General features: G+C 44.7%; 2 protein-coding genes across 2 annotated transcripts in view; one reads left to right on the forward strand and one right to left on the reverse strand.

Moving 5' to 3' along the window:
• LOC119853721 (calpain-14-like) overlaps nt 1-7,460 on the reverse strand; it is a 45,300-nt gene extending 37,840 nt beyond the window's left edge. The window contains exon 1 of the mRNA XM_038397125.2: nt 7,236-7,460. Within this exon, the coding sequence (XP_038253053.1) occupies nt 7,236-7,460 (225 nt within the window). The remainder of the gene's footprint in view (nt 1-7,235) is intronic.
• Nucleotides 7,109-24,701, forward strand: part of EHD3 (EH domain containing 3) — a 31,571-nt gene continuing 13,978 nt past the window's right edge. The window contains exons 1-3 of the mRNA XM_038397127.2: nt 7,109-8,208; nt 16,123-16,299; nt 21,587-21,684. Of these exons, the coding sequence (XP_038253055.1) occupies nt 7,982-8,208; nt 16,123-16,299; nt 21,587-21,684 (502 nt within the window). The 5' untranslated portion in view covers nt 7,109-7,981. The remainder of the gene's footprint in view (nt 8,209-16,122; nt 16,300-21,586; nt 21,685-24,701) is intronic.

The raw sequence follows: 24,701 nt of genomic DNA on the forward strand, positions 1-24,701 counted from the left end.
CTTCTCAGTTATAGTGGTTAGTTAGCTTAACTTTCACAACAAGAGTCTTAGACCCCTGTCCCGCAATTCATAGCTCACAGACACGGACAGTTGCAGGATTGGAAACTTCGTTCAGTATCGGATGAGCACAATTCAACCAAATCTTCTACCTTGACTTTCCTAATAATACTAGCAGATGACATGTTCACATTCTCCCCATTTGGAAGATTGTCAGATCTTTTCAGCTATACTAAATGTGAACTGCAAAATGCATATTTCATGTCTTGACTACGGTTCAAGACACTAGTGAAGTAGTCAAACCTCTGACCAGCACTAGGCAGATAATGTTATCTCGAGGTTCTATAAACATGTACATAATATGTTATACCTGGAGGACTAGTCTCTTAATAGATCACTTTAATTTGTTTTGCATGCATTTTTAACTAGACTCTCTCTTGTGGATAGTTAGGAGTGGGCAGAAAACAAACAAAACTTATGAAGCTGTTTTTATTTTTTAAATATTTAGATGGAATTGTTCTGACCAGCTATAGGAATGGTTAAAAGTTAGCATCAATACAATAAGAAAAAACACACAAAATAAATGCTGTGAGCCCGATTCTGCTCTGATACATCAGAGTAAAACCAGTGTAATTCTATTACAGACTGCTGACTTCAACGTACTTGTACTGGATTTACATCTGTGTAACAGAGCAAAATCTGCTCCATTGTATTGATCAATTTATACTAATAATCTCTGTAAATACCCTGCAATAAACTCTCTTGCTCTCTCTTCTATTATTTATTGAAGTTCCCTTAACAGCATCACTTTCGTCAACATCACAGCTATTGGGGACAATGTACATTTTAAAAGAGCATATTGTTCATTAAAGGCAGATTGTATTGCACAATGCAGATCAACAAAGCTTGGAGGTAGAGCTGATTGAAAACTTTTCCACAGATTGTTTTTCCATTGGAAAATGCTGTATTGTTGAAACAGATTTTTTTCATGGAAATGTGACAATTTCAATTAAATTTCGTTTTGGAAAAAAAAAAGAAAAAAGGGATTTTGATAACATCTTAATGTTTAGATTTGACATTTCTGAATCGAACATTGTGATTTTTTTGTTTCAAAATAAATTTTTGGTTTTGAGGGTTTTTTATTTTATATAAAAAGTCTTTTTATAAGGCAAAAATCAATGAGAGACATCTTGATGTTATCTAAATAAAATATTTCAAATGACCCAAAATATTTTCTGGAAAAAAAAATCATTTTGTGGGAATTTTCCAAATTCTTTCTGGTTGTCCCTATTCAGAACAAGAACAAATGTTGAAATCACTGAATATTCTGAAAAAATGGAAATTCCAGTTCCGGTCCAGCTCTATTTTGGAGCCACTTAGCCATAATAACCCTGTTAATAACAACAGTTTTCACATTTTTTTGTCTTTGTATAGCTTTAGTTTCAGACAATGCCTAGTCACTTTAATGTGGCAAGCTGTCACGGAAGCCTGATAGTGAATTTCGCATTGTTCTGTCATGGTATTTTAATAGGGATATATCCTTAAAAATGCTGCACTAAGTATTGAAAGAGAGGTATCAGTAACAGTTATAGATAACCCACAAAGGTTCATGTCACCATTGATCATATGACTTGTTTTATACAGCAGCTGTATTTATCTGTCAGTTTTAGAGCAGGCTAAACCACATTCCTTGGACAAGCAGTATTTTCTCCAAGCCCCTACACTGCTCAGAAAGTGGGAAAGAGAACAGGCTTTTATATGGACACCACTTCCAGGAAGATGAAGTAGTGTTTGTGTAGAGCTGTTTGAGCAAAATATTGTAATTACTATTACAATTTGTATTATGTAAAGCACCTATGGGCCAATTAGAAATCAGAGACTCGTTGTGCTAGGTTCTGTACAAACAGAGAGAGAGAGAGTAGTACCCTCATAGTTCTTGGATCTACACACATTGTACCTAGCATTTGTTCTCCTTCATTCAGCAAACGTTTGTAGCTGCCTTCATCCAAAGCAGCACAATATGCTGATACCGCCCCTGTGAAGTGTTGTCCCTGTTTTGTAGATAGGAAAACGAAGACACAGAGGTTAGATGGCTTGCATGAAGGGTCACATGCAGGTTCAGGGACAGAATGCCAAACACTTGACTCCCAGTGTGCTTTGTCTCCTGAGGAATGATATGTCCACCTAACTGAAAAATGTAACCAGAATGAGAACTTAGACACAGAAAGTTTGTGGTCGTTATTTAATGCCTATACAGTTAAGATAGAAATAGAGACAATCTATTGGCTGTTAGACCCAAAGAATTAGTATTTGTCTAGCATTTTTCATCCAACAATCTTATGGATATTAAAAAATTAAGCTTCCTTACATCACTATGGGATAGACAAAGGATACATACAAATAATGATCACTTCACCCAGCACTAAAATATATCCACCCTGGAGTGGAGTCTTGTAGCTGTTTAAAATCAACATAAGTAACAGATTTAAACAGGAAACAAAGAAAACAGTATCCATTTGAAACTACAAGGGGAATTTAGGTTGGCAAGATGCAATACCAGAAGCAGAATTTAACAGAGATATGGAGGTTAACATCTCTCTCTTATGAGCAGTACAATGGTCTCTCTTATGTTACTGGTGGTCAGGACCTTCGTTTTACATCTCACTAGAAAGACAGTACCTCTGGAAGCACCCAGACATCTAGCACAATCATCATGGGGCATAGATTCAGTGCTTCTGAATCACCAACACCACTTTCTACAGCATCTAACTTCATGAAGAGATTAAAGGGGCGATTTGATCACCAGTTATATATCCGTAAATAGGGAACAAAAAATTGATAACAGGCTCTTCAGCAGACAAAGGTGTAAAAAGATCCAATGGCTGGAAGATGAAGCTAGACAAATTCAGACTGGAAATGAGACATAAATTAACCATTGAAACAATTTACCTGGGGTTGGGGTTCATTCTCCATCTCTGGCAATTTTGAAATAAAGATTGAATATTTTTTCTGAAATATATATTCAAGTTCAAAACAAGAATTCAGGGAAGTCCTATGGCCTGTGCTATGCAGGAGGTCAGACTAAATGATCACAGTGGTCTCTTTCTGCTTTATAATCTCTGAATCTAGGTTTTCATTAGTTGTCTCCCATCCAAGGCCTGACTGGGCTAAGTGTGGCTTAGTTTGTGAAAAGCAAGGCAATCACAAACACAGACTGTAAAGTGAAAGAGTCCAGCCACTCAAAAATAGCTGGGTAGATACTAGAATGGCCTCGCAAGTGTACCATTCTTGAATGGTAGAGACAACTGTTAGGGGGCTTATTCCTTCACCCACTTACTTCCCTGGTCCTTCTCACATGAACAGAGAGCAACAATACCCAAAGTCCAAAGGTGGCAAACAATTCAATGTTTATTGGGGTGAACTTCCAGCAAGCATGATTCCAGTTTCCTTCCTTAGTGTCCCCTTTCCCAGCTCTGATATCACAGAGCCTTACACCTGTATCCCTGTTCCCATTCCTGCCCTTAGCCAAACATGATTCCAATTTCCCCACCCCATTCCCTGTTCCCATTTCCCCCCCACACACACACACCCACTTCCCGATTGACTGCAGACTATATAGTAAAACTTGAGTTCTGCTTCGCTATACCTTAACCAATCATTTTCCTGAAATTTAACTAACCAATCCTAACATATTGTAACACGATTATGTAACCAATTATATCCCATCACCTTAATTAGTTTACACCCAGCAAAATTAATTATACAGCAGACAGGAACAATCACAGAACCAGACAGAGATTATACAGATAAACAATAGCAAAGAGGGAACTATAATGACAAAACAATATAGAAGTGAGGATTTCACATCCCAGCTATTGATAAGTGAGTTCTTGCCAGACAAGATGCTATCGGACTAAGTTTTCTTTTACACTTTCTAGGCATTTCCCTTTCTCTGGAGGCGATAGGCATTATCAGGACAAGATTGTATTCCTAACAGCCCCATAGCACCTTATTTCAGTGTGACTAGTTTGTAACGTGAGGAGGTGACCGGTCGCTTCCCAGCTTATGGCTGCCTCTGCTGCCTTGCCAAAAGCCTTAGCCTAAGCACAGGACCTCAGACTGTCTCAGTAAGAGAAGTCCCTTGCACCGGCAGACAGTGATTTTGATTCTTTCTTTCTTTCTTTCTTTCTTTATACCTCTAACTAGCCAAGTGATAAGAATACACCTAAATTCTTAGCGTATAGGCCTTTACAGACAGGCCTGAATATCTATATCCTAACAAGAACTAGGAGATGAAATTGGCCATCTTTAAAGCAATTGTATCTCAACTGAAAACTTTTGCAAAGCCAAGTTGATTTCTTCACAATTATCCATTTTTAAAACTTTTAGAGAGAAAAAGTTAACACACAATCATTTTTGAAAATGAAAAATTCTGAAGAAATCAACATGGCTTTGCAAAAATTTTCAGTTGAGATACAATTGCTTTAAAGTTGTTGTTTGTTTGTTTTAATTCTACTTTTGCCCCATCTCTAATAACTACTGAAGAAGCTGAGGTAAGAACCTTGAGCTTCTGCAGGAAATGCAATAACAATATAATTATCTGCCATAATGGATATACTTGCAGAACGGATAAATCACCACTTGGATTCTGAACTATTCAACTTCCATGCTAGATTGGGAGACCAGCCGGAAGAACTACTTGTACAAATAAGTCAGATCATAGAATGGAAGCAACCAGAGATGACAAATGCTTAACCAACAGGAAAAAAATACACCAAAATTATCAAATATTTAATAGCCACAAGACAATGGAACCGGCTCTCGGGGCAGATGTAGATCTTTTATATTCTTCACAAAAGATAGATACAATAGAAACAAGTGAATAATTTTATTAAGATAATGTTGAAGTAAAAAGAAAATGGTACAGAGTTTAGGCATAGAAGTTTCTGGTTATCAGGGAATAAGGTACAGATTATCAAGGGGTGCGAAATTCAGTTTAGGAGCGGGTGGCGTAATAATGTAAGTGTAATCTTGACCCATTGACTTCACTGGGGGAGAATTTCACCCCGACCTTTAAGATGATCCCACTTTTACAAGAAGTTACTTTTATGGAATCTCTTAGTTTGTGTGGTTGGAGTAAACACTAGCACTGGTGGTCAGACACTAGTTTTGTTATTCAAGGGTGCCTCTTCACTGGAGATTACTAGGAAAGGATAACCATATTTAAGACCCTGATGATCCTATTATCCCTAACTTGTTCATTCTTATTCAAATGCAAGGATTGTTTGTTGTCATATCGTATGGCAGACACAGAGGGCCAAATTCAGCCCTAGCTTCAGCAGATATCTATCAATTGCCTTTCATGCAGAGTTGGAGTTGTTTATGCTAAATGCATTTGGTTGAGGGATTCTTGAATTTAGCTGGAATTTGACCTAGGGACTCTTCACTGTTATACAAACCACCCACCACCTGCTGGGAAGGTGTCAGAGCTTCTGACACTTTTCCAAAAATGTCTCCTGGCAGCTGGGAGCTTATTCCAAAAATGCCTCCTGCCAGCTTTCTTGGCAAAGAACTCAGGGTTTGTCTTCGCTACCGCGCTACATTGACGGCAGTAGCCAGCATAGCATGGTGTGGACACTGCTTTAAGTCAATGTAACTTACGTTGCTCAGGAGTGTTTTTTTCACACCTGGAGTGATGCAAGTTACATTGACTTAATGGTAGTGTGGACATGCCCTCAGTGGAGGCATAGGCACAGAAACTAGGGGTCCACGTGGTGCTGCTGCACCCCCAGGTTTAATGCTGGGTCCCGGCTAGGGTTGCCAGGCATCCACTTTCGACCAGAACACCCAGTCAAAAAGGGGCCCTGGCAGCTCCAGTCGGCACTGATGACCAGGCCATTAAAAGTCTGGTCGGTGGTGCAGCGGGGGCCCAGGGCTAAGGCAGGCTCCTTGCCTGCTCTAGCTCCGTATGCCTCCTGGAAGCGGCCATCAGATCTCTGTGGCCCGTAGACGTATGGGCAGCGAGGGAGGCTCTGCGCACTGCCCCACCCCAAATGCCAGCTCTGCAGCCCCCATTGGCCGGTTTTATTGAGGGTTATTTTGCATTAAAAACATTTAAAGAGGAAAAGTTACTCAGATTATGGGCCAATCAAATTTAAATGTCCTGTTAAATAATATTTAGTTATTACTGTAAGATTATAGGTTAATATATTCAAAGTCAAACACTTCACTCTACATTTAGGCATCTAAATAAAAGGGGCCCACTTTAGAAGAGGTTCCAGAGGACCTGTAATGCTTCAAAGGGACTTCACTGGGAGAAGGCTGCTTGGCACCTCTGGAAATCAGCCCCTTTGTATTTAGGTGGCTAAATGTGGAGCTAGATCCCTACCTCTAGGCACCCTCGTTTGAAAATATTTGCCATGGTTTTCTTGTACCATGCCAGCCATCTATATGGTATATGGTAGACAGGCTGGATTAATATAGCTCATATTTTAATTGCATGGTTATATACCCTACTGTAATGTAACACAATTAAATTAAAATAATAAGTTTGCTAACAGAAGAGCTAAACTGCCAATGAACTATACTACTCAGCTGGCAGATATGGTGCCAATGCAAACATAAGACAGATCAGGGAGAGCCACACTAGTGGCTGCTGACACATATAAAAATGAAATCCACCACAATACAAGCTTCCTTGCTAGCAGGTTCTGCGAACACACCAGACCCCAAACAGGCCTTGGAAACTGAACTACCCTATCAAGGTCAATACCCAGAGGTCATTCCTATGGGTCAGAATTGAGGTACATTTGAGGGGCAGTATGAGAGATCACAAGGCTTCTCTCTCACACCCACACACAGAGTTAAAGAGCTCTGTCATTCTCGATTCTTTGGGATGAAAAGCACCATAATACACATACATTATGGTCCAGATTCTAACCTGGCAGGCCTCCTCACATCACCATTGCAGTCAGTGGAGCTATGCCAATGAATGCCAGATTAAAAATGAAAAACGAAGTAGTTTTAAATCAATAAACCGTGTCTGTGTGTAATCGGCTAATCGAGATCCCTGCGTCTCCCTCTAGAGGGCGCTGTGCCCTGATCCTCTCCCACCCCAGGGCTGACTGTGTCCTCGAGTGCAGCTTGCAATCTGACCATGCCCAGCGACTGCAGCAAATCGTGAGCCGGAGCAAAGCCAGCTCCTCCTCCAAACATGGTGTTTCCCTGCTGAGCCTCACCCTGTCCGTGAGAACAGCCAGACCCTGCCAGGAGCTGATGACTTCCGCGGCTCGTCGATTTCCTGAAAGGCTGGCATTTAAACACCAGCTGCGGCTCCAGGGGAGGATGCTGTCGTGATTAGCCACCTCTTCTCCAGAGCTGCAGCATGCACCCTTCCGGGAACAAATCAGCGCCTCAGTCCCACCTCTACGATCTGAAAGGAGAGAGTGAATGAAGTTCAGCATTTAAGTGCCTCGCAAGCCGGGCTGTGGGGGAGGCGTTTTTATTTTGCATTATAATTGCAATTCAAGATGAGTTTTTATGCAAATGCTTAAAAAGCCCCCACCTTTTGCAGATTTAAACCAACAAAACAATCAAAGCTCCCGTTGTGGATAACAAGAGATCCTGGAGGAAATCAAGGAGAGTCATCTCATCTTCCATTGATACAAGAAAAAGGACGTTGTTTTGCAGCCACTGCGGGTATTTCATTCCCCCTCTCCCCAGCATCCTGCCCAAGCGTCTTGCTTTGCATTACAGAGAATGCTCTTTCCTAGAGGATAACCAGCAACCTCTGGAGATAAACAGAAATTTGCTGCTTTGACATAAATAAATAAACAGTGACTAAATTTAGGAATTGCTGCCTGGAACCCTCCCCAGAAAGAGTTCCGGCTGAGCCATATACCTCTTCTGCTTTGTGTTTTGAAGACCAAGCTTCACTGAAAAGGCAAGAGCACTGAAAGGCAATCACCTCTCTGGCCACTCCATCATGTTCAGCTGGTTGGGTACCGATGACAGGAGGAGGAAAGACCCTGAAGTGTTCCAGACTGTGAGCGAGGGTCTTAAAAAGCTCTACAAAACCAAGCTGCTCCCTTTGGAAGACTACTACAAATTCCATGAGTTTCATTCGCCAGCCTTAGAAGATGCTGACTTTGATAATAAGCCAATGGTGCTGCTGGTGGGCCAGTATTCCACCGGGAAGACCACCTTTATCAGGTAACAACTTGGCCTATTTACTTGAGGGGTGGAAAGTTTTGCTATGTTGGAAGAAGCCAATTTTGCCCTCTGATGCACACATACAACCCCCATTGACAGTGAGGGGAATTTTATGTGTCTCTCCCAGGGTAGGTTCTGGCCTATTGTATTCTTTTGCTCACGTTTGATGGCGGGGGCAGCTCTGGTTTTCTTCCATCCATCTCCTGGGATGCCAGCCACCAATGACTTACAAAAAGACTGCTTCATACGAAAATCTTGGAGCTGTTTCTTTAAAATGATAGGTCAAATTCTAACATGGCAGAAACGTACTCAGAACAGGACCAAATGACCCCCACAGCAAGAGTGCTGGAGAGCTAGAGCATTACCCATGAGAAATAAATTGCATTGACACCTTTTTATCGGGTATGCCAAACATTTACACTTTGGTGCTCCTGCAGTTGCATGGTCAGTGTGATCCTAATGTGGCCTTACTATCGAATATCCCCATGACTTTTGGAAGGCGGTGGAACAGTGTGGCCCCTGGACATGTCTCTCTCAAGGAATTCATTGATTTCCTAAATACAAGTCCTGGGTAAAATTTATTGTGGGTTCTTTGGAATTTATATTTTTTTAAGGTTTCAGAGTAGCAGCCGTGTTAGTCTGTATTCGCAAAAAGAAAAGGAGTACTTGTGGCACCTTAGAGACTAACAAATTTATTTGAGCATAAGCTTTCGTGAGCCACAGCATCCGATGAATGCATCCGATGAAGTGAGCTGTAGCTCATGAAAGCTTATGCTCAAATAAATTTGTTAGTCTCTAAGGTGCCACAAGTACTTATATTTTTTTTAAGTTATTTTAGGATTGTCTTTTTCGTTGTAAAGTGTGCTGAGGTGCCCCTATGAAGAAGGGTGGGAGGGTGAGGGGGTGGGTGTGAAAAATGACTGTCAAACTTCAAGGCTCTAAAAGCAGTCCTTCCTAGCTGTTTCAGATCCATCTAGCACCTATGTATCCACTGTGCTGCTGCCTGTGTCAGGTACATCATAAAGGTGAACTGATTTCAGTGGAAGGTTAATGGCAGATAGCAGGTCTGGTGGAAGACCAGCAGAGAGAGGGTTAAACATATTCACAATCTCAGGATGAGCTGGTCTTGATTGCAGGTCAGTTCAGATGCACCACTTATATACCTCAGCAGTGCTACTAACCCCAGGTCAGCTCCCAGTACCCTCTCTCCTTGGATCATGCTTGGGCCGCACCTTCTCCATTTCCAATGTGGATTCACAAGATGAATATCTTGGGTACAATTGACCACTGAGTATCTCTAGTTTGACACTGGGGTAACTGTACTGAAATCAAAGGAGTAACACTGGAAAAAGCCACAGTAAGGCAGAGGTGAGGCCAGCCCCTTATCTACCTGAGAGTAAGCTTTACTTTGTACCAACATTTGAACGAGCGTGTGGGGAGAATAGGCAAGGGCCAGTGAAATGGGCTGTGCCTGAATGACTTTGTGGAATGCTGGCGTTTTTACCTGCTCTAATATTCCTGCAACCTACTGCTGTAACCAAGAACTTGACACAGAATGAATTTGCAATGCCTAGCCAACCACCTAGCTGGCACATGACCCCTGTGTGCTAGAAAGTAGACAGTGCAGAGGTCTTGCTTGGTCTCGTGAAGTTATTTTTAAAGAAGGGTTGGGTGAGGGGAGGGAATTGCGCTGCATAAAGTGAAGCCAGGCTGGCGGAGCTGGCTGGGCTAACCCTGCGCTCCTCTCCCCCACACACCTGACCCAAATCTTTGTTCTTAAACTCTGGTTCAGACCTCAGAAGTTTTGAAAGGCGTGGTGGGGTCACATGTTGGATCCCTCCTCGTTTTCATCCTCAGCCACACTTCAGAGCAGAGCTGACTCCCGATCTGGGGAGGTCATTAAGTCTTCCCCTCTAAGCTCGCTGCCTGCTCATCCACTCCCTCTCTTTGCCTCTCAGCCCCCATCTACACCCAGAGCTTCCTCCCTGGTCTCTGCAGCCCCCCTGGCTTCCCCCACCACCACCACAGTCTCCCCTACTTACATCATTAACTCCAGCAGTACAAGACTAACCACCACCTACCCACCTTCTCTCCTAGATCCCCTCTCCCACTCAATCCCTCTCTTCTCTCCAGGCCTGAGAGCTGGGCTGCTCACTAGGTGTGCATGCCCAGGTGACAAGTGTGACTCCACTACGGCTATGGGGTAATTAGTGACTTGGGAAGCAGCATCCCCTCGCCTCTTGGATTGATGCACTTATGTGGTGAGTCAGCTGTCTCTCCTGAAACAGCAAGTTCTCATTAGCTATCCCATGCCTGGCTGCTCTGCTTTCTGCTCCTGCTGTGGGCTCAGCTGGGAGGCCTGGGTAGAGCAGAAGAGGCCAGCCTACTTCTTCCCGGGAGCAGCCCCATCAGGATGGATGAGTGGGCCTTTCGAAGAATGTCTGTCCCTCTGCATGTGCCAGTGGGTGGTGGGAGTAATTTTGGGGATGTAAGGGTGCTGGGACTGGAAACAAAAGCATTAAAATAACATGAGAGGCTGGTCTCCAGGTAGTTCTGGCCTGCCGGAAGCAGGAAATGCCAGGAAGCTTTTGAGAGGTTTCTAGCCCAAGCTTGCAGATCCTGTGGGTCCAGATAGTCTGGATAAAACCATCAGAAGTTAAACACAACAGCAAAGAAGTAAGAAATTGCTCTTCTGTCTCAGCATTAGGAGGAGGCTAGCGATGGCTCTGACCCATCCTGGGGACATTCCCCTCCAGATTCTTCACCAGGACTCTGGAACAATGAAAGGACAGGCTGCCCCCAGAGAATCCCTCTGATCTTTACTTTGAGCTCTGTGTGCTTCAGGGCAGGACCTGAAGAGATTACTCAGTCCTGCTGTGCAGTGCAGATATGATCAATACAACTGAGTCATATACCTGACCGTTGAGTCTCCGAGCATTGATTTAAGGTGCTCCCAGCGACACAACAAGACCTAAGCCCCAAAATTTGGGTTTGGCCCCCAAGCCTCCTCCCTGAAAGTTGAAGGAGGGCATCTCTAGCCAAGGTTTAGATCCAGAGGAAATTGTTACACGGTCTCTCTCTCTCTCTCGAGGACTAAGCGACAGCATCTTGTGATCAGACTCCTGCTGTATCTGGAGGTGGGGGTGGAAACAAGACAATCAAGGTCATCTGTGAAATATTTCTAGCAGCCCGGCAGCGGGGAGGCTTGCTGTGTGTTTGGAAGTCGGTGAAGCGAGACTGAAATGCTCCCTTTGGTTGTGGTAGAACCAGACTGTTCTCTCATCTGCCTTCGGTGATGCAGGGGGACTGAGCCTTATTTTGCTAGGTGAAAGATGTACCGTCCTGAATTTCAGCTTGTACATTTCAACCATCCCTCACTCCTCCCAAGGTTGTCTTGGCAGAGTTTCCAGATCCACAGAAAGGGCATATGTTCCCAAAGAGACACAGCAACCTGGCACTTTTACCTGGGAAGTTAAAAGAGCTTCCTTTAACCACCAGCAGCCTAAACCAATGGTTCTCAAAGCCGGTCCGCCGCTTGTTCAGGGAAAGCCCCTGGTGGGCCAGACCAGTTTGTTTACCTGCCTCATCCACAGGTTTGGCCGATCATGGCTCCCACTGGCCACGGTTCGCTGCTCCAGGCCAATGGGGGCTGCGGGAAGCAGCGCAGGCCAAGGGACGTGCTGGCCGCCCTTCCCACAGCCCCCATTGCCCTGGAGCGGCGAACCATGGCCAGTGGGAGCCACAATCGGCCAAACCTGCAGACGCAGCAGGTAAACAAACTGGTCTGGCCCGCCAGGGGCTTTCCCTGAACAAGCCGCTGACCGACTTTGAGAACCATTGGCCTAGACTGATGCTAGCAGTGACAGCAGAATCCCATTGGAGTCTGGCTCTGCAACATTATTACCTTTTATGTTTCCTGCTTGGGGAGGGGACGGCAGGACAGGATGTTACTATTTTAATTAATTAGTGGGCTGTAGTCTCTGCTAAACATAGCTCTGGCCTGGATCCAGCCTCCCTGTTAATAAAATAAACATGAGGCTAGAGCCCTGCTGTCCGTCAGCACAGGCTGCTTTTGGTGCAGGCATCTCATCACTCCAAACATTCTCATGCTCTGCTCCCCAGGCCAGTTCCAAGCTGCTCCTCCAGCCACTGCTCCCCGCCGCCCCTCTACAATCTCTACATCATCTCTGCCTCTCCACAGCATCCTGCCTGACTCACCGCTAAAGCAACACATCCCCTCCCCCCCACACACACAGACACATCCTGCAGCATCCTTGCATGAAGATCAGCACTTCTGTCCTTTCTAGCAGGAGGCCGCAGTGTCTTGGGGTTAGAACGCAGGAGCCTGCAAGCATGCCCTGGAGAGGCTACCAAGACAGTCTGGACCTGATAGACCAAGTGGGCAGTGAAGATGTCTCTTCCCTTTTATCCCTAGCAGGGGGTCTCACAACTGAGGGTTAAGGCACAGTGGCTGGGAGAAGCTTGCACTGCAGCTGTCCAGTCTCAAGGGGTAGAGAACTCCGGTGCTGTCATCCAGCACCTTTTACAAGCCATTACATTCACTGTGCCTGTGTATTTATAGGATTTTTTCCCCCCACAAGCGTGCTTTCGTTTTCTTCTTTCAATACAGGCCGCTTGCTTCACTGACCTGAAGTTGTGCCATCAGATGAGTGTACACAGCACGTTAATAGATTGCCTTGTGTTTGCCCACAGCATAGCAGAATCCTTGTTCGGTAGTTGCCCTGCTGTACAATGCACCCAAATCTCCTGGAGAGTTCTCCCTGGGCAGTGTAAATTCTCATGTACCTTAGAATCTACTTCAGTTTGATTTCATACTGCTTGTTGCATATCACTTAGCTTTAAGTTGTAACTTCTTTTGTATCTGTGTGAGTGCTTTGGGTTTTTTAAAGTGTTTTATATAACAAACAGTTGTGGGGGGGATTATTAGATGAGTGGGGATGGCTGGCTGGAAGAGGATCATTATTTGCTGCTTCTTTCTTAGAGGTCTTGTCTATAACTGAAAGGTGAAAACCACAGGCTTTTTTAAAGTCTGTATTCATAGAATACTTGCATGATGTCATGGTGCTTGTTCATCACAGAAAGGAGTGTAAAAATGACTTTATTACAAAGTTAAAGGTAAGGGTGGAGATCTTCAAAAAGGCACCTAACTCCCCTTTGTGCCTTTATCTCCTCTGAGTAAAATGTGATAGGAAAATAGATGATATAAAGTGGGAATTCTAAAATATCTAACTCTGTGGATTCCATCTAGTCTGTGTGGGGAGAGCTTTTGTGTATATTGGCTCAGATTAAAAAAAATTGCAAAAAGATCAGAGGAAAGCCAATAGAAATGAAAGTATCTTAGGGCTATGCTATCAGTCTAGGGGCTAGAGGTCTGCACTGCCATGCAGGAAGTCTGTGTTCAGCTTCTAGAATCCATCAATACAGCTTCCCAACTGGCTAACAGGGAAGCTAAAATGAGCTTTCCAGGAAGTGAGCTAGCCCTTCCTAACTCGGAAAGATAGGCCCAAGGAACTGAATCCAGGTAACTTGCACGGAGGTCCCTGCAGCACTTGGTGGTAGAAAGTTGGCTGGCCATCTGGTGCTGCTAAATCCCATTAGAGATAGTAAAACATACATCCATGTTTTCTTAATATTCTTGTATGTAAGGAGCTGCTGTAACTGCCACAGAGAACCTATGTGATCATGATCAGGAAGGGAGGTGGCTCATACAATCATGAATGAGAGGGGAGCTGAGCCAGTAAAATAATCTCTCTCTGCTAAGATGTGGCCATCTACAGTAGAACCTCGGAGTTATGAACTCACCGGTCAACCACACACCTCGTTTGGAACTGGAAACATGCAATCAGGCAGCAGCAGAAACCAAAAAATAAAAGGCAAATACAGTACAGTACTGTGTTAAAGGTAAATTGCTAAAAAAATAAAGTTTACATTTTTGTTGACTTGGTAAGGAAACTTTCTGTGCTTGTTTCATTTAAATTAAGATGGTTAAAAGCAGCATTTTTCTTCTGCTTAATAAAGTTTCAAAGCTGTATTAAGGCAGTGTTCAGCTGTAAACTTTTGAAAGAACAACCCCAACATTTTGTTCAGCGTTACAAACAACCTCCATTCACGAGATGTTAGTAACGCTGAGATTCTACTGTTCTGGAGACATTTGAGAACTCTGCAATAGACAACTGCTCGTGAATTTTAGGTAGCCTAGTCTAGGAGCTATTGGGCTGTTGTATTTTCTTCTCTTCTTGTTCTAAATTTAGTGTTGCTATGAACTGCTAAGCAGTTTCCACAATTCATCCCAAAGCTCCTTATATTTCAGTGGTAGGTGAATCTTTCTAGTCTGTACAGAGCTTCAAAAGCACTGGGATGAAAGGCAAGCAAGATAAAATAATTGTGACAGGAGAAGCAGGGCAAGACCAGCTCCTACGGAAATCTGGAGACTCACCATTAGAGTTAATGCTGTTGTAGCTCTACTGTTAATTAATCCCTTACAGGATCAATAGCCATCAATCTTGTGTGCTTCCTAGCCAGATGGCCTTTCAATTGGCTTTTAAGTCTTTTATACTTGTCTGTAGCTTAGTCCCTCCTGGCCCAGCGAGAGTGGAAAATGCAGCTCCAGTACAGGTCCCAGGAGTATAATGTAGCCGGATGAGCATAAAGGTTGCCATTCCTAATATGTCTATATGGTTTTGCTGTGGATCAGATGACATTCATTAAGGTGATGAGACGATGAGAATTCACCCAAATGATTGACCCACAGACCTTCATGTGGAGGATGGATTATGGGTGGCATGCCCAGTATCACCCTCCTTCATAAAACTCATCCCATATCAAAACAACGCTAGCTGTGAAAAGCTATAACCTCCCCATCCTTGTGTCTCCACTGGCTGGGAAAGACCGCAATCTCAAAATGGAGCCTATTTTTCCCCCATATTGACTTGCAGAGTCCATACAAACTCTATATTTGTTTTCCTCACCTCATGACAAGGTTCAATGGTGTGCTTTAAGCAACTGAAAAAACAAAGTGCCAGCAACCTGGCTTTGATGATCAATACAGTATTAAACTAATGTGCATAGTCCATCACTCAATCACCTGCAGCAACCCAGTGCTCACAAACTAGGCAATGCCAAGTCAGTATGTGCAGCCCTGTATTCACCAGCAGCCTTATAAACAATGCCCCATATACTGTGACAAACTTGCCCTAATTTTTGCAGCATTCCAGCTTTGTCTACGTTTAAAAAATACCTGAGGGTTTTATTAATTGAGGGATGTTCTGTAGCACAGAATTGATAAGTAAACTGACTTACCGCCCCTCTACATAGGTTACGTAATACTGCCCCCTATGCTATTAATGTTCAGTTTGAGATTGTAAAAAGAACTGCATTGCAGAAGCTGTCATGGAGGAAGGGGAGAGGGAGGTTTTGACAGTGGAGTATAAGATAGTTGTGGATTTCCGCATCTGCGAAGCAGTTCTGGATTGTGGGCTGAGCCCATCAGCTGAACGTTTCTGCTAAAATGATCAGCAGTGAAGTAATGTTAATATTGAATGTTAGGTTTCAGAATTAACAACCCCACGTGCAATGAATGGGGGCAGTTTGCACTTTTCTTGGATAAAGAAATAGATCAGGTCTAAACTTCTAAGGGATCATGGCACAGACTTACAGAATGACTAATCACGATGCGAATCACTTTACAGCATCTGACATTCTCCGTTTCTTCATCTGATTATGCTGAGGCAGTCGTAGCTTTGAGATCCCAAGTGAAAAGCTACTATTGCATTTGCAGACTTCCAGTGCTAAAAATAGTCTCAAGGGGCTGCACCGTACACCTCAGCAGCAGCTCTGATAGAAATTCAACAGCTCAGATCTCACGCATCATCATGCCCCGTTTTCTGTCTCAAGGTACCTGCTGGAACAGGATTTCCCGGGGATGAGAATTGGACCAGAGCCTACGACTGACTCCTTCATCGCAGTGATGCAGGGGGACGTGGAGGGGATCATTCCTGGTAATGCACTGGTGGTGGATCCGAAAAAACCCTTCAGGAAACTCAATGCTTTTGGCAATGCTTTTTTGAACAGGTCAGTGTATTGCACTTGTACACCAAGGTAGAGCTGCTCTGCAGTGTCATAAGTCCCCTGGTGAGCAGTACGATGAGTGTCATGGGGGGCAAGACATCACCCAAGCTTCTCCCCACATTACATTGGTGCAAAGCCACCCCAGTCACCCGGGGAGCACTCCTTTCCTATGATTCATTGTCATGGGTCAGACCTCCAGGCAAAATGGCCTGGACTGAGCTGTTTTATAACACGGACAAGCATTCACTAGAGAGCGCTGAGGACATCAAACTTGCTTTGTATCATATCCTACCTTGAAACTAATAGGGTTGAAGAATCACTGCATTCCACTCTGCTCTCCCCTGCTTTTATATTCCTAGAGTCCTCTACAATGCAATCAGTTCAGTTCCTTGGCCATATTCATCTCTGGTGTAACTCCACTGAAGCCAGCGGAAAAATATCAGAAGTGAAACTGGCGCAATGTGTTCATGTTTCGTCTCTGAATTTCAGCATTGCTTGAGCATCCCTTGAAACAGTATACGGATCTCTCCATTCTGTTGCACTGGTTTCAGATACAAACTGACTAGGGCTCCAACTTCCCACGGGACAACCTTTGCAAGGAGGATGTATGCTGTGTCACAGCTAGACGTGGGCCCTATGCTGTGCTGTTCAGATCTTAACTTCTCCAAAATTCAAGGCCTTGGGTTTGGGCTCATTTCTCCGGGCCCAAGACAGCCAGTGTGAGCATTAGGTCTAGGCAGCCATGCAGACCTTCCCCACTCCAGGGGGCCAGTAACACACAAACCCTAATCCAGACAGAGCACCAGTCCCAGCCTTTCCTGTGGCCTTGTCCGGCTCCAGTACTAGCATTGGCAGCAGAAACTGAGTTCTCCAACTGCCCTCCCTCACTTTCCCTGACCGTGCATGGTACGCAGCAAAGGCGGGCATGCCAGACACTCTGCCACATGTTCTGCAGCATTGCACTTTGGCTCCACTCCTGTAATCAAAAAGCAGCAGAGCTGCCACTAAGAGAGAAATGTGGAGGTATTGCTGCAGCCAGGCAGGAGATGGCGTGGGCGTACTGGGCGGTTGGGGAGAGATGTCCTGTGACAGAGAGCTAGATGGATTCCTATAGGTGTCAGTCCACAAAGAGCCTCCCTGTGCCTTCGGTTGACTCTGAAAGTGACATTTGATCACAGCACACTCTGACAATGCCAGTGTGATGTGGCACTAGTTCCAGAGAAATTTCCAGCCGTTTTCAATGTCCCACAGGGTCCAGAACATCTGAATCCAGCCAATGACCAGGACTTGTGCCAACCCACTCTTTCCTCCAGGATAGGGGGTGGTTTGCACTATGGAAATAACAGATCCTCTACTTAGGGCACAGAGGTATTAGATCAAAAAAGCACCATTAAGAGCAGCTCGGAAAGGAGTTGCAGAAGCTTCCTCACCACAGAAAGAATGCAGGAGAGCCCTTGCTGCCAGAAACATTCAGGGTGAGGGACAGGAGCAGTAATAAAGAAGCTAGACAGAGCATGAAATACAAATGCACCTTACTTTGTATGCCTGACTTATGCTGATGACTTGCTCCTAGTACAAACCATGAATCTTCATATTGTTGCTAAGCTTCCAGTGGACTAGCTCATCTCATCACACCATGCTCTGTTATCCTATCATCCTTCTGTGCTGAAGGAGCTGAATGGGTACATGGGAGGTATGTGGGGGCATTTATCTGCACCAGTGATTCAGTGGCAGGAGGAGAAGCACAAGTCCTGCTGTTAATTCAGGGAATAGCCAAGAAATCTGATTAACCCCCTCTTTGCCAACACCAGTGTAGTAAATAGAAAGGGGCAGTGTTTTCTGAACTGCCGGCTATAGAGACTTCAAAGAGGGGAAGTCTGGTACAGTGCGCAAGGGGGTGCATTTTGCCTAGTGCATACAACTACATAAAGCAACAGCCAACTGCTTAAGAAGATAAGTAAGTACCTAAAAGAACTGTCCTGCTATTTTAGCCACAAGAGGCCATGGGACAGCTCCTCAGTGAAGTGAACAAAGTTATACCAGTATACACCAGCTGAGGATCCGGCCTACTGGCCAGAGGGAGGCAGGGTCCCCAAAAGAATTAGGAAGCTTATTTTCCAAGTGCGGCAAGTGCTACAGCTGGGAAATACATACCAAGAGCAGGATATCTCTCTGCTAGTGAACACTTGCAGGATCTGCATATGCAGGGGAGATGGGGATATCATCACCCAGGGAGGCATTGGCTGCTCCATCCCTTTGCATTGTATTCCGTGGGTCATTCCAGAGAATGAACATGCTGCTCAGTTCATTAGCCTTTCAGTAAATACACTTCTGGAGAGAACATATTTTAAATTCTGACAATCAGGCCATGAATAGTTAAAGCCAGGGAACAGAGAGCCAAATACTACCCTGCTTGTGTAGTAACACCAAGGTTAATTTGGCTCAGTATGTTCAATCTGAGGATAATTGTATGCGGATACTGAGCCTCTTGACTCTAAGAGTTCAAATCCAACCCAGGCTAGTAGTGGCTACCACCTGATGGCTGTGATTGTTTAGCTGTTAAATTGCAGCAGCACCCAAAAATCCCCATCAATATTGGGAAAGATTATATTCTGTCCTATATGTAGTTCTGTTGTTGAACCAAATTCCATAGTGCATCCCTGGCAATCCCCTGTATCTGTAGTGAACTGTGGCTGGTTATTTTAAGCCATCACTCTGGCACATATGATCAGTTGCCTATAGAATTGCTCAATGATACCATGGGGGGAAAAAAAAAAGTAACATTCCCTAAACAAATTAAGAGAATCAACCCATGTCTGAAGTGGGTGGGATTTCTAACTGAGACAAGAATCTCACCAGCCTGTTAAAGGAAGTCGCAAATATAACTTGGTCTAGTGAATGAGTCATCTGAATAGTCAGTCATAATTGTCAGCCAGTCACCACGAAGATCAGACTACCTGTCCTTCCCCCTTGCATTTCAGGGTTGTAGCTGCATAATGTGGTTGGAATTTTTCCTTGATGAAGATCCTGGTATCATTTCACCTTATAGTGCAGTTCTACTCTGAAAAGTGGTATCAGCAGGACATCATAGTGCAGAGGTCCCCAAACTGTGAGGTGCACCCCCTACAGGAGCACAGAGGAATGCTTGAGGAGCACAGAGGAATGCTTGAGGAGCACAGCTGGGGTTCAAGCCAGCCCCCACAGGGGGAAGAGAGGGAGCCCCTCCAGGGCCCTGCCTACCAGCTTCCAGCATCTTACCACATACCCATTCTCCTTCCCTGCAAGCCAGAGCCCTGACAGGGGTAAGGGGGTACATGAGGTAAAAAGTTTGGGGACTACTCTCATAGGGGTTCATTTTTGTTGTATTGGGTCAGGTTTTCTGCTGCATTCAGCTTCCCCTAAGTGCAGCAGAGACGCGGGTAAGCAGGTAACAGCTGTTGCTCTCAGTTTCTACAGAGCATCAGGTGCAGGACCCTACACCAGCTGGGGATCACTGGGGCAACACTTTGGCCCTCTCCTTGACCAGGACGTGCCATGGGGGCTGAAGAGAGGGAGACACACATACACTTTGTATCAGCAGGGGCTCCCAGTGCCCCAGTCCTGGGGCAACTTGAATGGCACAAAGTGCATGGAGCAGGACCAAAACTCTGGCCCATCACTTTTTCACATCAAGTCTGTACCAATGGCCAAACTGGGTCTCCCTGTTTGATTATTATCAGCAGTAACAGAGACTCTGGAAGCTAGTCTGCCCCCCCATGTATGGTACAGTTGTGCAGTCCTTACTCTCTTCACCTGGGTTTGGCCCTGCAGCTGGAATTTAGCTACCACCCCCTGGGTCAGAACAGAATCCAGCTCTCCCTTCCTTCCTCCACCATCAGAGGGGTGTTCTTACTCTCTGGATAGAGAGGGGGGTAGCAGATGGAATTGCAGTCACACCCCCTTGAAGGCAGATCAAAACCCAGCAGAGAAACAGCAAGGGACCAAAAGAAACATTGCAGACTCAGTCCTGAGAAAACAGCTCAGCCCAGGCATGGTTCCCCCAAACCTTAGGTCTCAAGGCATGAAACAATTGCAGAGCAGCTACCTTCCACCTCACTTGTGTCCAAGGAATAGTCTTGCCATGATAATATGATCCTCTTGAGTCCTAGCAGCCCTTAACTGCTACAGTTATGCTCCCCTCAGCCCAAGACTATGACAGCTACTGCCTGAAGAGAAACTCCTCTTTTCCCTCTCATGTTCCACTGCTTCCCTTTTATGGGCTGCTTCACGCCCACCCTAGCACAGCTATCAGTTGCTCCTCTCAGTCTCAAAGTCTGACAAGCCACACCTGCCAGCCCTTTCCACCAGATCTAGCACCTCTGCTTGCCCAAAGAAAGTGTTTAACCCCATCCTGGTTTCCACACCAATGGATATTAGATTGTATGCTCTGGGGCTCTGTCTCACTAAGTGTGTGAAGTGCACGGTACTGAAGAAACAACCAACATCAGTGACACTAGTTTGTCCAGATGCCACAGTGACTTCAGCAGCACTGTTGGACTGTGTTCCCCCATCCTGACAGCACCCAGCTGTCCAGTATGCCAAATTTACCTCTGGGTTGGGCTAAAAGTTCTTCTGGTGCTACTGCTTCCTCCCATGATAATGCATGGCTGTTACTTTTCATGCCAACTTCCACTACCTTCCACCTTGCCCCACACACAACTCCCCTCCCTCATGACATGATTGCAAAAGGGGCACTCATGAAATACTACCATGGGCCAACAAGATAAATAACCGTTTACGCTTTTGGTCTTTTGGCTTTCTCATCAGTGAGGTCAGAAGGGTCAGTTTTGCTTTCTGTTTATAGCCAGCTTTGCTTTTGGGTTTCCTGGCATTACCACTATGCTGTTGCTTTTTCAGATGTGTTGCTGTTTCAGCTCAGTTGAGTCCAGAACCATGTTTACTGGAAGAAAAACAAAAATCCTTTTTCACAGCAATCTAAACAACAAAAGAAAATAGTTTTCTCCACATTGGGATTTGCACATTGTTTTTCTTTAGCAACCTACATTTGGGGCCCACATGGAAAAAGTGCTGCATGCCAACAGAGTGAACATAAAAATATTTTCCAGAAGAGCCAAATAAACATAGAAGGGACTAGATTCTGGTTTCATTTTCACCTGTGTAAATGCAGAGGAACTCCATTGATGTCAACAGAGTTCTGGATTTACCACAGTGTAAATGAGATCAGGATCTGAACCATACATCCAGAGGTATCAATTTATCACCAGATTTTTTTCCCCTTCTTTTTACACAGATTTGTATGTGCCCAGCTGCCCAACCCAGTTCTAGAGAGCATCAGTGTGATCGATACTCCAGGGATCCTTTCAGGAGAGAAGCAAAGAATTAGCCGAGGTAAGGGCTAGGCCATCTTCTGGCTTGGAGACACAAATAGAGACCAGTATTCAGAGTTTCTTTTCAAACTATAAAAACTCAAGAGTTAGGTAACCATAATGGGAGTCTTCAGAGTTACCTCATGGTCATATTGATCTAATATTGGACTTAGTGTGCAGTATCCTATACGGTACCGGAAATGGTCCCAGAATGGGCTGCCAACAGGGACTGAATTAATTGCATCTCACCCAAGCAGATATGGGAGAACCAATACAAATGGAATAAGCATTGACCTGGAACCTAAGCTGAACTTTTCTGAGGTTTGAGAAGGTCTGTCACCTGGTAATTTCCCCACCATTATTTTTTTATTTTATTTAATTTTCTGCACTGCAGGTTCTGGTTGGGCATTCAGCAGGAGTGCAGGCTGTAACTGTCTGGTGTCTGACCTGACTCAAAGCAGAGAGTGGCAAGAGCGCAATGCAGTTTAGTGGTATTCAGGACTCCTTTGTGCTAACCCCAGCCCCGCCCCTTGCTGTATGATCTTGGGGGAGTCATTTAGGACAGAAATGTCAAAAGTGTCCACTCATTTTGGGTGTCTCCATTTTTGAGAGTCCAGCTTGAGACATGCAGATGTCTCATCTTAGGCACCCAAAAAGAGTGGATAGTCTTCAACATTTTGGCCATAACATCTTGGAATCTGTTTTTTCATCTGTCAAGTGGGATTGGTGACACTTGCATTTCCTGAGATTATGGTGATACAGCAGTTCATGTCTGCAGAGTGTCTTGATGACAAAAAGCGCTATGCAGGTGCTAGGATGAATAACCTAGTAAGTGATACCAACAACCCCAAACACAGGTCTGAAAAAATAAATGTTTGTGAAAGTCATGTTTTAATGCTTACTCAATTAAATCTCAACGCAGGTCTTGTTAATCCCTCTCCCTCATCTTAATGCATGCCCTTCCCCTAATGTTTCTGATGCCCTGAATGCCTTTTCTAGTATTGCATTTATCTCCATCCCATAAATAGGGCTTTTATTGTATATTTCACTTTCTCTTGTCATTGAGTAACCAACTCTGCATTGACCAAGGTTTAATGCTTTTTGCTGACACCTGGTAGCAAGTTCTCAGTTAAAAAACCAACAGAGGTATAAGATACACTGACAATATCCTGTAGCAAAATGGACCAGTGTTTTCTGCAGTCTCTGCGGTAAATTTCCCCACTGCTTTTCTACATGCCTCTGAGGTTGTGTCTACACTGCAATCAGAGATGGGACTGCAGTATGTCTGAATATTTCCAAGCTAGCTTGGATCTAGCTAGCTTGAATAATGACAGCAATGAAACCATGACAGTGCAGGCTGTACAATCCCACCCAGAAGCCTGTGTATGTACTCGAGTAGCTAGCCCATGCCTGCCCATGGTTACCGGCGCTAGCTAGGGCACAGATAGCGTCGGTTACTCTGATTGCAGTGTAGACATATCCTGTGTCCTATCCCCCCATCTTAGCTGTGGCAGGCAGCATACTGGGAGCTCTCTTGCTTGGAGCATTGTGTCAGTTGGTCACACAGTATCAGTTTGCAGATTACAGACTGGAGGAGTGCTTCAGCACACAGGACCCAGTTCTTCCCTTGACTCTATTGACTCTAATGCAGTCAGATGGTGATAGATTGGGCCAGTGACTTGAAGTAAAAAAATCAAGGGTACTGCTCCAGTTGCATCTTGGATCACTGACAACCACCTGCCACACAGTTTGTGTAAGGAAGAATGTGGCCATCTGCTGCTGTTTGAGCAGCTAATTGTCCCACACGCCAAAGCCCTTTCTACACTAAAATTGTAGCCAAGTCAAGAGAAGCAGTGACAGCGTGGTTGTCCCCTGACCGCCACTCAATCAAAAGGTACGGTGTAGAAGAGACGTAATGTGCCCATAACTGAATTAAAATCCAGGACCATCCTAGGCTTTAGCCTAATTACAGGTACATGGCTGGGTTGTGTCTACATTCATCTTGTAGCAGGTTGTATAATGACCTGGTTAGGGTTGTAGGGCCAGATCTTCCACTAGTGTAAATAAGTGTAGCTGTTGAAGTCAATGGCCTTATGATGACTTGCACCACCAAAGGATCTGCTTTACAGCACAGAAAGGGTCTAAAGGGTCAGGGTGTGATACATGAGAGAAGAGGCTGCCCACAGCTCTTCTGAAGGAAGCCATGTTTGAAAAGGGGAATTTTAACTCCCAACTATGATTGCGAAGAAGCAAGAAGAGGTGGGGAGGCTGGCCCCACCCGTCTGGCTAGCCAGTTGCTCTCATTGGCAAGCTGGTGTCAGAGGCAGGTGGAGCAGCAGTGTGGTTTCTGAGAAAAGAATGGGAAAGTGCCAGGAATTGCAGATACAGCAAAATGCTTTCCCCGCTCCCACACCTTGCCAGCTCACTGAGATTTCACTTGGGCACCTAACTTAGACAAATGTCTGGCAGATGTTGCCCAGTGGAGACCTTGAAGTGTCTTAGCTGAGACCGCGAAATAGCTAGGAGCGGGAAAAGAATGGCTTTTCTTCAGGGAGCTTGTGTGTAAGGACTATGAAGCCTTGCTTTCCTGTGGTGTAGTGTCCTGAAGGGACAGCTTCCACGGATCCCAATATTTGAAAACTATTTGAAGGGGAAAATAAGGGTGATAACAGGGGTGGTGAAATACGTAGGATGCAGCTGATTTATTTCTCCCCTTGAATGAACTAAACCAGCAATTTATTTAAAAAAAAAAAATCCTTAAAGCTAGGAGCTCTCCCAGCTAGCAACATCTCACTGGCATCCATAGATCTCCTTCTCCCACTGATGTGGAGCAGGCATTATTGGAAAACTAAGACTAGAGCTACACTAGGAGACTCCTGCATGCTGTGTTGAAGTGGTTTAACCCACAGGGGCCTGGCATGTTTCCACAAGTCCTAGGAAAAGAAGCATAGTAATAATCCCTGTCCCAATGGTCCAGGGAGTCTTGGATGCCACAGGGACACACTGGTTCAAGGCAGAATCGGCACACTTTGGGGACTG

This window comes from Dermochelys coriacea, chromosome 3 (assembly GCF_009764565.3).
Source record: "Dermochelys coriacea isolate rDerCor1 chromosome 3, rDerCor1.pri.v4, whole genome shotgun sequence".
Taxonomy (NCBI): Eukaryota; Metazoa; Chordata; order Testudines; family Dermochelyidae; genus Dermochelys; species Dermochelys coriacea.